Raw genomic sequence first — 16,750 nt, 5'->3', positions numbered from 1 at the left:
ATTGGAGCAGAGGGATTGGAGGGCTGCGCGTTGTGAGGGTGAGAGGTTGGAGTGGGGGATGGGGGTAGACAGGTTGAGGCGGTTAATGTCCAGGCGGCAGTTGGAAATGAAGAGGTCGAGGGCAGGTAATAGGCCAGCGTGGGTGTCCAGGTGGATGCCGTGTGTTGGAGGTGGGGGAAGGGGTCCTCGGAAGGTGGGCGGGAGTCCTGATTGTGAAAGTAAGCTCGGAGGCGGAGGCGACGGAAGAATTGTTCGGCGTCACGGCGTGTATTAAATTCATTGATGCGCGGGCGGAGTGGGATGAAGGTGAGTCCTTTGCTGAGGACTGATCGTTCGTCCTCAGTGAGGGGGAGGTCTGGGGGGATGGTGAAAACTCGGCAGGGCTGGGAGCTGGGATCTGGTGTGGGTGTGGAGTTGGGAGTGGGGGCGGAACCTGTAACTGGAGTGGGTGTGATAGTGGGGGCAATCGGGGTGGAGTCATGAGCAGGGGTAGTGTTCCCCTCGGGGTTCTGGGGGGTGGGGATAGTGTCCGTGGGGGGCGTGTCAGCAGAATGCAGGTGAGTGGCGCTGATGGGGGCGGAAGTGGTGGGGACCACGGCAGTAGGGTTGGCGGAAGTCACTGAGCATGTTTTTACCTCGTTCTATTTTCTATGTTATGGAAACCATGTAACCACTGACAATTGTTAGAAAAACACTCATCTAGTTCATTATTTTCTTATAGAGGAAGAACTCTGCCATCCTTGCCTTTTCTGGCCTACATGTGACTCCTGACCCAGAACAACATGGTTGAGTCTCAAATGTTGTCTGAGATGGCCCTATTGAGCCATGCCATTCAAGGGCAATTAGGGAGAGGTATTAAATGGTCTCACAGCCAACAATGTCCACAACCTATGCATGAAGTTTAAGACTGAGTTCACAATATTGTTACACATAGAAAGTATCAGATGTGTGGTAGTGGACTTTGTATTCTCATTTTAATGAATAGTAATTACTTTTGTACAGCACGAGAGAATGGGTGTTAGGTGAGAGAATAAAATTCAGGCTGTTTTGAACTACTAAGAAAGCGATATGCATTAAAAAGCTGTGAAGTTGTTTTTATTGTATTTCTCCTCTGAAACAGTGAATAAATTAATTAGAATAAGTTAATAGCATTGGGATATTTGCACGTTAGCTGAGCTACACTTGTTGAAACAATGAAAGGTTAAACTGACTTTATGGTGTATTTGAAGAACATTTCTTTTCTGTTAAGTATGTGTTGTAGATAGTTTAAAGCACTTGTTTCTATGGAAACTAAACATCAGTACAAGGTCTGTTACTGCAAAAAAAATGGGTAATGTATATTGATTGATGGTAGATTGGCTGTGCAATTACTACTTCAGGCCAAAACTTTTGTGTTTCTTTAACAGTAATCAAATTCTGTCTAGACTTAAATAACAGCAGATTATTTTCAAATCATCTCCTCTTGGGAACAATAGCTTTTGAAGGACTATGTAGGCATATTTCATTTTCTTTTTGGTATCCTACGTGACATTTCAGTGAAATATTCATTTGAATGTTTTCTTTTGCCAGTGCTGATGTATTCTTACAACTGGCATTTCTCCACAGGCATGATGTTTGTCCAAGATATTTTAAGTCTGCATAGGCTCTATAATTTTGTCGATTTAATGAATTGTTAGGAGCTGGATTTTGGTAGCAATCCTACCTAGTTATTCTCACCTATGGGGATTACTTTAATTGAAAGATTGAATCCGATATTCTGAAAAGAAAAGCCAAATTAAAATTTGATTCTGAATTATGTTGGCACCTCCCCCAGTAACTGCAAATACAAAGCTATCCCTGGGTACCTGCACCCCTCTTAGTAACTGCACAGGAATGATCAAATAAATGACCTCCTCCTGATCCAGTGGGACTGGATTTTCCCGGTGGTTTATGGTCCCAGCACTGGAATGAATTCCAGATTGAAAGTCTACAAGTGACCATGGCAGAATGATTGACATGATCTTCATGGAAACGGCCAAATATGAATTTCCTCCTGAAACCATATCCAGTTGTAGACAGCAGTTGGGTTCCAGTGTTAGGAGGCCCAACCAACGAGGCACCATTGCCCTCATATTGTGGGACATTTGTGGTCATCAGTAGGAGCAACAATGGCAGAGTGGAAGCAACTCCAGAGGGAGGGAAGCAGCTACCATTGGAACAGGGCAATGACTCACAAAGACATCAGTCTCCCTAAAATGAGTTCAAGGCATGCCTTCTGCTTGGAGATAAATTCGTGCTGTGGATTACTGCTGGCAAATGTATACAATCCCTCAAATGAGTCACTGCTTAGACTTTCTGTTACAAAACAGGCATCTGATGATATAAAAATCCCTTGTGGCTTGGAAAATTGAAGAAAATGTGCTTCACTGCCATCCTTAACTGGATTCTTGCTGCTCACATGCCATTCAATTCTTATTTGACCTTCAGGAATAGCACTTAGAGGCAGCAAACATAGAGGAATCAATTCAGGAAACAGCTTTACAAACTTCCTGAGGACTAAGCTACCTCTGCAAGCCTACAGATATTCACCCCCCTACAGATATTCATCCCCCTACAGATATTAAGCCCCCTACAGATATTCAGCCCCCTATAATTCAGTCAATGATTCAATTATGCTTGCCTTTGACATCAACTTACTTGCCTTTTATAAAGGTGATTATCGTGATGATAAACCAATCTCAGTTCAGACATTCAGCTTGGTTACCCAATCTCTTGCAAACCTTTTAAACTCTTTTAAGCTAAATGAGGACATGTGAAAACACAATGTGAGTCATCGGCACAGTCAAAATTTGGCTCAGCTCACAGGCATTTCACTGAGGTTTGCATTTGAATTGGAATTCCCTGTCCAGTGTACAGTTTCTCTTTGTGAGATTAAAATGAACAAAGCTTGGTTTTACCCAACAAAGCGCGCAAACTCTGATGAACTCACATTTCTGGCTTGGCTACATGCTTATCCTGAGGCAGTTGGACATTTTTATCAGACCATTTTTGTGTGTAAATTGGAACAATGTAACTGTTCATCTTCATTTATTTTTCTACAGAAACTATAACCTTTTAAGCTGTCAATTCAGATTACTATCTTTTGCAAAAAGCATCAGTCAACTGCCAGCAGCACTGTCTATGTTGAGTTACTTTCTCAGTTTGTAATTGCTGAGAAGGTTTAAGCACACAGAGTGAATTTTCACTCTATCTCTCTTGAAGACATTATGGAGAATTAGCTTGTTCACACAGCATTATTCAAGCTAATGCTGATTCCCCTGGCTTGGGCTATGGGCCATTCCCTAGGCTGTCCACCCAACATTCTTTACTGATGTGCTAGAATTGGTGCTACGTGAATTAATCATTGCTCCATTAACTTTGTGTACTGAAATGTCTGAGTTTATTCTGCGTCGTGGAAAGAAAGCTATCCCAGAGTGCATTTTAACTAAAATCTATCCCTTTGTCATCCTACTGTAGAGACTAAGGGTTGAATTTTCCCTACAGAGGTGAGGAGTAGAAGTTGGGACTGTTTTCAAGTTCCAAACACACCTCCGGTTGGAAACTTTTCTTCACCTGAATGAGAACTTAATTATCATGGAGACAGGCTGTCTCTCATAATAAGTGTGGTTGCGAGTATGAGATCAGTAACTAGGAGAATGCTTGAACAAGAAGGTGCCTTTTCAGACAGTTTACAGTAAATCCACTGAGGCAGACAGAGAAGTCTTGTAGGCCACCTTCATTATCGGAACCCTGTCTCCAGGTCGGTGATCAGTTGAGAAAGTAGAAGCTGAGTAGAAAATGCCAGTCAACTTCATTAATCCCTGCTCGACAAAACTCGAAACAAACTTAATTGCCTTCCTCATGGCTGCAAGAAGCCAAAACAGCCAATGTTGGGAATGGAGTCAGGAAACCAGGGTTCCAGCCTGCATTCCCAATGTCAGCGGGGCCCAAAATTCAGCCTCTGAAGTTTCAAAAAGTAAACATTGCAGGCTATTAATTAGAACCAGGAGCCTTGGCTAGGTCCTTCCTCACTCACATAATGTTGTCATAATTCAGGATATTTTGTTCATTGTTCAAAAGACAGATTTGACAAAGGATTATTTCAAATATGATATTTTTAAAATTATAGTATAGTCCTACAGGTGAAAATGGTTTTTGATATGATATTTAGTTTAAGATGTATACTAAATATATAAGATAGCTCGGATGTTGTTTCCTCACATGTTGGAAGGTTTTTAATTTTAGTTAAAATAATGTTACAGAAACTGTAAAAACATTGCTCCAAGTTCTTGCCTTAAATCTTTGTTTTGGTCCCATACCTTCTTGATATTTAGTTTCCAACTCTGCTTCTATGTTCTGTTTCCTCCTCAATCTGAATCATTGAAATGTATCCTATACATGAGAATTGCTATCATAATGGAAATTCACTCTTGTTGACTAAGATGCAAATATTCCTATGTACCAGCTTCCAGAATCAAATTCAGAGTTATCGCCCCAAATTTGCGGAAATTTTAGAATTTTTATTCATTTGTTTGCTCTTTGATCTTAGTAAGAAATATACCTCAAATTTCAAATGTGGCTTACTATAAATTAGGTACAAGATTTCAAGTTTTTGCAATAGATGTTGCAGTGCATCTGTAAATATATAACCCACTGTATTCTTTTTCTCATTCTTTCATTCTTTCCTGAGATGTGGTTATTGTAGCTGGCCAATATTTATTGCCTGTCCCTAATTGCTCTTGAGGAGGTTGTGGTGGGCTGCCTAAATAATTCATATTACCAATGAACTTGCATAACAGTTTTTGACATTTACTTCCAGAGATAGTTTTGCAATTATTATGCTTAATGCTATCTACTATCTCTTCAATTAATAATTTATTTTGGACTGAATGAAAGGGAAAGGTTTCACCATCTTTTCAACTAAAACAAATATCATGGGAAATGGGTTCAATCATTACCCAGGACTGCATGCTCTGCGTAATCATGGAAATGAGAGTTAAAACTTTGTGAATATTAAACAACCTTTGTTTTACATAAAGAAAACTGATTTCACCTTTGACTATTTCTCCAGGAGAAAGAAAAACACTTGTGACGTGTACAAAAATCATGAGCAAAGCTACAGCTATTGTGGACAATAGAAAATGCAAACAGCTGAAAAAGCCTGAGTCACTAGTACGCAAGTGTAATCAACAGCCATGTCAGACCAGGTAATAACTGATATGCATATTGATCTATTTCAGCTGACAGCTAATGCAGTACTGCATGCTCCAGTAAAGAGTGTGGTGCTGGAAAAGCACAGCAGGTCAGGCAGCATCCGAGCAGCAGGATAATCAATATTTTGGGCATAAGCCCTTCACCAGGAATGAGGCTTGTGGGCCGGGGGTCTGAGAGATAAATGGGAGGGGGTGGGCTGGGGGGAAGGTAGCTGAGAATGCGATAAATAGATAAAGGTGGGAAGAAGGTGATAGGTCGGAGAAGAGGGTGGAGCAGATCGATGGAAGATGATGGACAGGTCAAGAAGGTGGTACCATGTTGGAGACTTGGGATTGGGATAAGGTTGGGGGAGGGGAAATGAGGAAACTGGTGAAATCCACATTAATCCCGTGTGGTTCTTCCTTCTTCCTTCAGGCGTCGGGTGGTTAGGGTTGGCAATGGAGGAGGTCCAGGACTTGCATGTCCTTGGTGGAGTGAGAGGGGGCATTGAAATGTATAGCCATGAAGCGGTGGGGTTGGTTGGTGCAGGTGTCCCAGAGATGTTCTCTGAAACGATCTTCAAGTTGGCGTCCTGTCTCCCCGATGTAGAGGAGACTACATCGGATGCAACAAATGCAGTAGATGACGTGTGTGAAAGTACAGGTAAATCTCAGTTGGATGTGGAAGGTTCCTTTGGGGCCTTGGACGGAGGTGATGGGAGAGGTGTGGACGCACGTTTTGCACTTGCAGTGGCAGGAGAATGTGGGGGGCGTGGATCTGACAAAGGAGTTGCGGAAGGAATGGTCTCTCCAAGATGCTGATGGAGGTGGGGAGGGAAATATCCTTAGTGGTGGAAGTGGCAAAGGATGATGCAATGTAAACAGAGGTTGGTGGGTGAAAGGTGAGGACCAGTGGGGGTTCTGTTCTTGTTGCGATTGGAGGGGTGGGGTTCAAGGGCAGAGGTTTGGGAAGTGGAGGAGATGTGCTGGAGGGCATAATCACCCATGTGGGAGAGGAAATTGAGGCTATCTGGGATATTCTGTGGTGGAATTAGTCATTCTGGGAACAGTTGTGGTGGAAGGCAGAGTATTTGGGAATAAGGGATGGTATTTTTACAGGAGGCATGGTGGGACGAAATTTAGTCCAGGGAGCTGTGGGAGTCAGTGGGCTTGTAGTAGATGAATGTTCTCGTAGGGCAAATTAAAATTTTCTTCAAATTGTGAAATAATAGTTTTCCCCTATTGACAAAACCACAATTATGTCAAATGTTTAAGAACCCGGAAGTACTTTGTCACTTCTAGGTAACATATGGCCCTTGCTGTCTCCTGACTAAAACAAAATGGTAAATTACTTCCGTTAAGGCACAACTCATTTAATTCACTGGAACATGCAGAGTGTCTTTGCATAATTATAAACTATAGACTTAATTAATGGTCAAATCACAAATATCGAAGACTATAGCAAAACACCTTAAGTAATTAGGAGCTGTCAGGCTAAGCCTGCACTTCAAATGCAGTTTTGAAGTCTCTTTGTTTCATTGTCTTTGTTCTGTTTTAGTTTAGCTCTTGTGCCTTTGCAGTTATCAGTACTCTGTTTGTTTCATGACTATGATGAGTAGCAGTTTTCATCAAATACCTATTGTGTCAAAACTACTGGTTTTAACAATCATTTTATATCTGGTGTATCGAGGCATCCTGCATGCTTCCTGTTTGATTCCATTCTCTGGGAGTAGTGTTTTAAATCAGCATGAAAGTGTCCAAATGAGAAAGGTCACCTTAACTTCACATTGCTGCATACTCAAATAGTATTAGCTTTCTGAATTTTCTTAAGGATGTTTGCAGCTAAACCCTAAAACATGTTTCATTTTATATGTCTCAGGAGACAAACAAAAGAGTTGAAATGGCAGGTTTATGACAGTCAATGCCCATTGTTGAACTGTACTTGTTTATCTTTTTGAAATAAGAATGATTGAAAGCAATTTGCCTTGTAGTTTTTTTTCAGGCCTAGCATCTCCATTAGCCACAGCCACTTACCAGGATGGTTAATTTTCTTACTCATATCTTCCAACAACATGATAATGTATTAGTTTGGTTTGTGGGTGACAGCTACAAAAAACTTTCATGACATGAGTGATCAAGAAACATTGAAGAATGTACTTCTAGAAATTGTGTAAGAATGTGAGAGAACATAAGAAAGCAATTAGAGATGGAAATGTGTTGCTGGAAAAGCGCAGCAGGTCAGGCAGCATCTAGGGAACAGGAGAATCGACGTTTCGGGCATTAGCCCTTCTTCAGGAATGAGGAAAGTTGGTCCAGCAGGCTAAGATAAAAGATAGGGAGGAGGGACTTGGGGGAGGGGCGTCGGAAATGTGATAGGTGGAAAGAGGTCAAGGTGAGGGTGATAGGTCAGACTGGGGTGGGGGCGGAGCAGGGCTAATGCCCGAAACGTCGATTCTCCTGTTCCCTAGATGCTGCCTGACCTGCTGCGCTTTTCCAGCAACACATTTCCATCTCTGATCTCCAGCATCTGCAGACCTCACTTTCTCCTCTAAGAAAGCAATTAGAAAAGCAAAAAAGGGGCATGAGAAAGGACTCACAAACAGGGTAAGGGAGAATCCTAAGGATTTTTATAAATACATTAAAGGGAAGAAGTTAACCAGGGAAAGAGGAGGGCCCATTAGGGATCAAGGAAGCATCTCTGTGTGAAGCCACAGGATGTTGGAAGAGAGTTAAATGAATCCTTCTCTTCAGCCTTCACTCTGGAAAAGGACAATGTACGCCCAGAATTCAGGAAAAGGGAGTGTGAGGAGCTTCCACAGTTTGACATAGGAATGGCAGGTCTTGGAGGCTCTGTCAGAAAAACAGACAAATCCACTGGCCCGGATGAATTGCATCCCAGGCTGCTGTAGGGGGGCAAGGCAGGAAATTGCAGACATTCTGACACAAGTTATTAATTAGATTAGATTAGATTACATTACAGTGTGGAAACAGGTCCTTCGGCCCAACAAGTCCACACCGACCCGCCGAAGCGCAACCCACCCATACCCCTACATTTACCCCTTACCTAACACTACGGGCAATTTAGCACGGCCAATTCACCTGACCTGCACATCTTTGGATTGTGGGAGGAAACCGGAGCACCCGGAAGAAACCCACGCAGACACGGGGAGAATGTGCAAACTCCAAACAGTCAGTCGCCAGAGGCGGGAATTGAACCCGGGTCTCAGGCGCTGTGAGGCAGCAGTGCTAGCCACCGTGCCGCCCACTTGGCCTCTCTGGCCAAGGAGGAAGTGCCAGAGGATTGGAGGATGGCAAATGTGGTTCCACTTTTTAAGAGGGATGGTAGAGATGAACCAGGAAACTATAGACCGGTGTATATCATGTCAGTGGTAGGGAAACTATTTGATAAAATTTTGAAGAAGCAAATTAATACCCACTTGGAAAGGCATATGTTAGTTGGAATAGACGACATGACTTTCTCAGAGGAAGTCATGCCTAACAAAGTTTCAAAAATGTGAGCAAGTGTGTGGATGAGAGTAGTTCAGTTAATGTAGTTTATATGGATTCTAACAAAGCTTTTGAAAGGTTCCACATGGGAGACTGATCAAGAAGGTTAATTAAGGTTAATTAAATCTTGGGAATCTTGGTGAGATGGATCAGAAACTGTTTTAGTAACAGGACACAAAGGGTAGTGGTAGAAGGCTGTTTGGGTGTCTAGCAGTATATACCACAAGAATCAGCACTGGGATCCTCATTGTTATATACATAAATGATGTAGATGAAAATGTGCAGGGAATATTAAGCAAATTCGCAAGATTGATCAAGTGGTTAATAGCAAAGAAGATGGTTGTAGGTAACAGGAAGATGCCAATGGGTTGATCAGATGGGCAGACCAATAGCAGATGGTATTTAACCCTGATAAATGTGAGGTGATGCACCTTGGAAGAAGCAACAAGATGAGGGAGTATTTAATGAATGGTTTGACATTCAGTAGCTTAGAGGAGCAGAGGGGTCATGGGGTAATTATTCTCAGATCACTGAAGTCGGCAGAGCATGTGAATAGGATTGTTAAGAAGGCATATGGGACACTTGCTTTCATTAGTCATGACACAGAGTATAAGAGCAAGGAGGTAATGTTGGAGTTGTACAGAGCATTGGTTAGGCCACAGCTGGAGTACAATGTGCAGTTCTGGTCACCTCACTACAGGAAGGATAGCACCAGGGGTGGGTACAGAGGATGTTCACCAGGATGTTGCCTGGGGTAGAGAAATTGAGCTATAAGGAGAGACTAGATAGGTTGGATTGTTTTGTTTAGAGCAGAGAAGATTGAGGGAGGACATGATTGAAGTGTATAGATTCTGAGGGATATGGACATGATGAATAGAGAGCAGCTGGTCCCCTCGGTTCAGGGGTTGATCACAAGAGGGCATAGTTTTAGTGTAAGCGGATTTGGGGAAAAAACCTTATCATTCACTGGGTGGTGGGAATCTGGAATGCACTGCCTGAGAAGGTAGTGGAGGCTGGAAACCTTATAACCTTTAAAAAATATTTGGATGAACTTTTCAAATATCATAACATCCAAGGATATGGGATGAGTGCAGGAAATTAGACAGCCTTTAGTGGGAGTATTGCCAATACTCTTTAGGCTGAAGGGTCTTTTTGGTGCTGTATGACTGCCTGTCCATTTTGAAAAGCTGATTCACTGAAATGCTACAGGTCACTGTCGGACAGGGAACATCTCTCTCTGCTTTGTCTCAACATGTGCCTCAGACTTACTAATGGTCAGATCAGCATTACAGACAATGTAAATGGTCAGGTTCTAACAGCAGTGGTATTGAGACAGCCACTTGGGGTACATATACTCATCTTTACCATTTAAAAGAGGCTTGGTGCTGACTCCTCTTTTCAGAATCTGTACTGAAGTATGTTGTATCGACATCAATTTATTGAGCATCTTTCTCACATTGTGCAATGTTGCTTTGCCATTAAGGTGCCAAATCTACAAAGAGTCTTGATTTTACTGAAAAATTCAATTCTTTACAAAATAAATGCATATTTGAATCATCTTAAATATCTATCATGAGAGCACAGTCTATCCAAACAGAATCAACTAGCCAGTAAAAACATGTCTCCTGTCTGAAATCCTAGTTATTTCTATGTAGGAGTGATGTCCTCTTGTGGTCATGGACTAGATTGGGGCATACATCCAGGAAATCAGAGTTGCACCAGTCCTATAACACATACTGGGAAAATTAGGTGCAGTCAGAAGATGCACCCAACTGAACATGATGCATGTGCGAAAGTAACAGAAGTGAGGATTAAAAGGGTTGTCTCAGAAATTCTGTGGTAAATTCCAGAACTACCCAGAGTTCAGTTTAATCATGTAAAGTGATAGGGCATGTTTTCTGAATACCTTCCCTCAGCAGCATGGTTGTGTTCATGGTCTTTGAATGTTTACAAAATTCCTTCAACCTGTGTCCACTCTGCAAGTGTTATTACACAGGAGCAGGAAATGAGAATACCTCTGAAATCAAAGATCAAGAAGACTAACGAGAGAGTATCATTCCACCAGTGTCCACACATGACAGTAATGTATGAATGGTCCAGAACTCCTTCATTCCATTGACATCAAAATTTATGCCAATTTTTACACCAATCAGGCTAATGGGAGCTACCATCTAAATTTCCTTTTTGCCTATATCAACAAATAAAACCAAGTCCAAAACTTCACCAACAACAGTCATGTGTCTGCTATCAGTCTCTGATTCTTTGCAGTGCTGTTTCATTCCGTCACTGTGGGATATGCCTGTTGGAAAGGCCAGCTGCCTAGCCCTATTGAACCTCGCACTGAATAAGGCAAAGAACATGGGAATCACTCAGACTAATAGTACTTCAGTTGCATATTGTGCAAGTCTGAACAATAAAAAAAATCACAAAAAAAAGTTTTCAAAGTTAAAAATCACACAACACCAGGTTATAGTCCAACCGGTTTAATTGGAAGCATTAGCTTTCGGAGTGCTGCTCCTTCATCAGATGATTCAACCACCTGATGAAGGAGCGTCGCTCCGAAAGCTAGTGCTTCCAATTAAACCTGTTGGACTATAACCTGGTATTGTGTGACTTTTAACTTTGTACACCCCAGTCCAACACCGGCATCTCCAAATCAGCAATAAATCTCAGTTGTGACAACATTGGACGGTTTCAGGCTGTTCTGCGCTGATATATTTTTGGTACAAATCAGTAAATGAGTGTAAGGTATAAGGGCAGGGCAATGGAAACTGCAGGGGAGTTTGAAGCATTTACTTGAAAATAGTGACAACTTTTCACTCAAACTTCAGTTTGCTGGGAGTCTAGCTTGTTCTAAAGTGTATTTTCTTCAAAAATATATTTTATTCATAACATTCATGAAAATACATTGCACAACAATTCAGCTTGACTATTAAAATTCGTAAGAAAATTCATCTTGTCCCAAACACTGTGTTCCACTTGATGTGATTGTTATAGATTTCATGTTTACAAAACACAGTGTCTGGTATACAGCCCAAGGGTGAAGGCATTTCAGATCGGAATAACAGAATGTGTATGACATAGGAAGTTCTTCATATGCCCTGTTTCACTATGTGCTGCCTCAATACACTTTCAGTGCCCTGGATTTACAACATAGGTTCTTTGTAAAATGCACAACCTGAGGGTTCGACAGTTTCAGCTCCTCAGTGGACTTTATTTGAAAGCCATAGAGAGAGATTGTTTACTGCAGCAACCCCCCCCCCCCCCCCCCCCCCCCCCCCCACACACCTTTACTGTGTCCAACAACATGTAGTCCTCAAACTTGGAATGTGCAAGTATACAGCACTTAGTCAAGGACAACTCCTTGCACTGGTAGACCAGCAGATTTCAGTCAGGCACCAAAGAACAGCTTGCAGTAAGTTGATGGTTCTTCAGTGTAATTGATATTTTTCACGGTGTGCATCTCTGGAAACAGAAAGTAGAGCACAGAGTCCTGTGTCACAGTATTGCTTGGGATGAACCTCAACAAAAAACACTGCATCTTTCTCCTGACCTTTTTGTGGAATGTGTCTTTACAAAAAAGCTGGACAAGTCTTTTCCACACCACGGGCACCTCAAGGACAATGTGGTGTGACTTTGGACATGTAGGAAGGATCTTACAGGAAGGGCTTGACCCAACATCAACTACTACATTGGGACATTTTACCAAATGACTTTGACAGTCTGCTCAAGGAAACACTCCTATCATCTCCTTTCTCTGCAAGACCTTGAGAATGTTATGTGCTGACTCCTGCACTGAGAGGCATTTTTCTGCATGAATACAGTCAGGTGATTTTGGGATGTTCCAACTACTTGAAGCCTTCCTCAGCAGTATGGCCAGACCTATCTTTTGTAAAAGGGTGGCCTCAGGTCTGATTCCAGCCTCGGGCAACTGTCTGTTTGGAGTTTGCACATTCTCCCCGTGTCTGTGTGGGTTTCCCCTGGGTGCTTCAGTTTCCTCCCACAGTCTAAAGATGTGCAGGTTAATTGGATTGGCCATGCTAAATGCAGGGTTATGGGGTAGGTAGCTTGGTCTGTATGGGAAGCTTTTCAGAAGGTCAGTGTTGACTGATGAGCTAAATGGCTCCTTGCCACAATGTAAGGGATTCCATGATTCTAAAATTAAAGCAGGTAAAACCTCAGCAAGCAGCGAGACTTGGTGCTTGCAAATGGGGGTCTACAAGCAGCCATGTCACATCCTAAGGTGAATGTTTCTCTCTGCAACCTATTTGTTCCCTGAGTATTCTGGATTACTGTACAAACATGCTTCTTCACAGCTTATAGGTTCATTAGTGACAATGATTGAGGAAATTTTCCCAGCAGAAGTTTCCACATAAAACCACCATAAATCAGTTCACCAAATTTCTACACAAGGAGATGGCTTTACGCCATAATTATTCCAAAATGTTGCAGGGATTTACAGGCCAATGTACAGTCAGAAATGTCTGCTTAACAATACAATGGTTCAATATAACAATCTGTCACTTGTCGAAAACTGACTTATAAATATCCTCTTGAATACACAAGACAAGAAAACTGAATTCAGAAAAATATTTTTAACACAATTACCATTTTGCTTCATGTTGCCAACATATCCATTCACAGTCCTTCTCTCATATTCTCTCTGCTGCAAAAGTCCAAGGGCATGTATTATCAGCCTATTGTGAGCATATTGGGTCCAATAAGGTCTTAAGGATTCTGAGACCAAAAGACCATAAGTTAAAGGAGCAGAATTAGCCCACTCAGCCTATTGAACCCCTTGCACCATGCGATCACCAGTGATAAGTTCTCAACTCCACTCTCCTGCCCTCTCCCCTTAACCATGGATCCTCTTATTAATCAAGAAATATCTACCTTTATGTTAAAGACACTCAATGACTTGGCCTCCATAGTGTTCTGTGGCAATGAGTTCCACAGAGACATCACGCTTTGGCTGAAGAAATTCCTCCTCATCTCAGTTCTAAAAGGTTGTCTCTTCATTCTGAAGCTATATCCTCGGGTCCAAGTTTCTCCTACCAATGGAAACATTTTGTCCATGTCCACTGCATCCAACCCTCTCAGTATTCTGTAAGTTTCAATCAGATCTCTCTCATAGAGTCATAGAGATGTACAACATGGAAAGAGACCCTTCATTCCAACCCGTCCATGCCAACCAGATATCCCAACCCAATCTAGTCCCACCTGCCAGAACCCGGCCCATATCGCTCCAAACCCTTCCTATTCATATACCCATCCAAATGCCTCTTAAATGTAACAATTGTACCAGCCTCCACCACTTCCTCTGGCAGCTCATTCCACACATGTACCACCCTCTGCGTGAAAACGTTGCCCCTTAGGTCTCTTTTATATCTTTCCCCTCTCACCCTAAACCTATGCCCTCTAGTTCTGGACTCCCCAATCCCAGAGAAAAGACTTTGCATATTTACCCTATACATGCCCCTCATAATTTTGTAAACCTCTATAAGGTCACCCCTCAGCCTCCGACGCTCCAGGGAAAACAGCCCCAGCCTGTTCAGCCTCTCCCTACAGCTCAAATCCTCCAACCCTGGTAACATCCTTGTAAATCTTTTTTGAACCCTTTCAAGTTTCATAACATCTTTCCGATAGGAAGGAGACCAGAATTGCACACAATATTCCAACAGTGGCCTAACCAATGTCCTGTACAGCTGCAACATGACCTCCTAAATCCTGTACTCAATACTCTGACCAATAAAGGAAAGCATACTAAATGCCTTCTTCACTATCCTATCTACCTGCGACTCCACTTTCTCGGAGCTATGAACCTGCACTCCAAAGTCTCTTTGTTAGCAACACTCCCTCGGACCTTACCATTAAGTGTATAAGTCCTGCTAAGATTGGCTTTCCCAAAATGCAGCACCTCACATTTATCTGAATTAAACTCCATCTGCCACTTCTCAGCCCATTGGCCCATCTGGTCAAGATCCTGTTGTAATCTGAGGTAATCCTCTTCGCTGTCCACTACATCTCCAATTTTGGTGTCATCTGCAAACTTACTAACTGTACCTCTTATGCTCAGATCCAAATCATTTATGTAAATGACAGAAAGTAGAGGGCCCAGCACCGATCCATGTGGCACTCCACTGGTCACAGGCCTCCAGTCTGAAAAGCAACCCTCCATCATCACCCTCTGTCTTCTACCTTTGAGCCAGTTCTGTATCCAAATGGCTAGTTCTCCCTGTATTCCGTGAAATCTAACCTTGCTAATCAGTCTCCCATGGGGAACCTTGTCGAACGCCTTACTGAAGGCCATATAGATCACATCTACTGCTCTGCCCTCATCAATCCTCTTTGTTACTTCTTCAAAAAACCCAATCAAGTTTGTGAGACACGATTTCCAACGCACAAAGCCATGTTGACCATCCCTAATCAGTCCTTGCCTTTCCAAATACATGTACATCCTGTCCCTCAGGATTCCCTCCAACAACGTGCCCCCACCGACATCAGGCTCACTGGGCTATAGTTCCTGGCTTGTCCTTACCACCCTTCTTAAGCAGTGGCACCACGTTTGCCAACCTCCAGTCTTCCGGCATCTCACCTGTGACTATCGATGATACAAATATCTCAGCAAGTGGCCCAGTAATCACTTCTCTAGCTTCCCTCAGAGTTCTCAGGTACACCTAGTCTGTCCTGGGGATTTATCCATCTTTGAAAATGTGTTGCTGGAAAAGCGCAGCAAGTCAGGCAGCATCCAAGGAACAGGAGAATCAACGTTTCGGGCATATGCCCTTCTTCAGGAAGGGCTTATGCCCGAAACGTCGATTCTCCTGTTCCTTGGATGCTGCCTGACCTGCTGCGTTTTTCCAGCAAAACATTTTCAGCTCTGATCTCCAGCATCTGCAGCCCTCACTTTCTCTCAAAGATTTATCCATCTTTACCTGTTTCAAGACATCCAGCACTTCCTCCTCTGTAATCTGGACATTTTTCAAGATGTCACCATCTATTTCCCTACAGTCTATATCTTTCATATCCTTTTCCACAGTAAATACTGATGCAAAATGCTCATTTAGTATCTCCCCATTTTCTGCGGCTCCACACAAAGGCCGCCTTGCTGATCTTTGAGGGGCACTATTCTCTCCCTAGTTACCCTTTTGTCCTTAATGTATTGCACTGAACTAAATGCAGTTTAATTTATTAGTCCTACCTTATCCCTGCCTGCCCTGACTGTTTGACTCACTTCTGTTCTCAACTGTACCAGTCTCAGATTGATCTCTTTCCTCACTATCTCCCTGGGTCCCACCCACCCCCCACCTTACTAGTTTAAATCCTCCCAAGCAACTCTAGCAAATTTCCCTGCCAGTATATTAGTTCCCTTCCAATTTAGGTATAATCCATCCTTCTTGTACAGGTCACTTCTACTCCAAACGAGATTCCAATGATCCAAAAATGTGAATCCTTCTCCCATACACCAGCTCCTCAGCCATGCATTCATCTGCTCTATCCTCTGCCCTCACTAGTTCATAGCACTGGGAGTAATCCAGATATTATTGTTCTTGAGAACCTCCTTTTTAAATTCCTGCCTAACTCTCTATAATTTCCCTTCAGAATCTCAACTTTTTCCCTCCCTATATCGTTGGTTCCAATGTGGACAATGACCTCTTGCTGGCTCCTCTCCCCCGTGAGAACATTCTGCACTCTCTCTGAGACATCCTTGATCCTGGCACCAGGGAAGCAACACACCATTCTGCTTTTTTGCTGCTGGCCACAGAAACGTTTGTCTGTACCTCAAACTAGAGAGCTAACACAATTGATCTCTTGGAACCCGACATACCCCTCGTTGAATTAGAGCCTATCTCAATACCAGAAACTTGGCTGTTCATGCTATGTTCCCCTGAGAATCCATCACCCCCTACATTTTCCAAAACAGCATACCTGTTAGAAATGGGTATATCCACAAAAGGCTGCTGCACTAGCTGCCTACCTCTCTTACCTTTCCTGGAGTTAACCCATCTATGTAACTGTATCTGAGACGTTCC

At 42.7% G+C, this 16,750-nt stretch overlaps 1 protein-coding gene across 3 annotated transcripts in view; it reads left to right on the top strand.

The window, feature by feature from the left end:
- LOC122563838 (A disintegrin and metalloproteinase with thrombospondin motifs 19-like) overlaps positions 1–16,750 on the top strand; it is a 567,067-nt gene that overhangs the window by 485,127 nt on the left and 65,190 nt on the right. For all 3 annotated transcript variants that reach the window (XM_087994240.1, XM_087994230.1, XM_087994226.1), the window contains one exon: positions 5,090–5,225. In XM_087994240.1, the coding sequence (XP_087850366.1) occupies positions 5,090–5,225 (136 nt within the window). The remainder of the gene's footprint in view (positions 1–5,089; positions 5,226–16,750) is intronic.

The sequence above is a fragment of the Chiloscyllium plagiosum genome, unplaced genomic scaffold, assembly GCF_037043375.1.
Source record: "Chiloscyllium plagiosum isolate Xiang-an unplaced genomic scaffold, Cpla_swu_hap1 HiC_scaffold_2, whole genome shotgun sequence".
Classification (NCBI taxonomy): domain Eukaryota; kingdom Metazoa; phylum Chordata; class Chondrichthyes; order Orectolobiformes; family Hemiscylliidae; genus Chiloscyllium; species Chiloscyllium plagiosum.
This window is presented reverse-complemented; position numbering and strand designations above follow the sequence as displayed.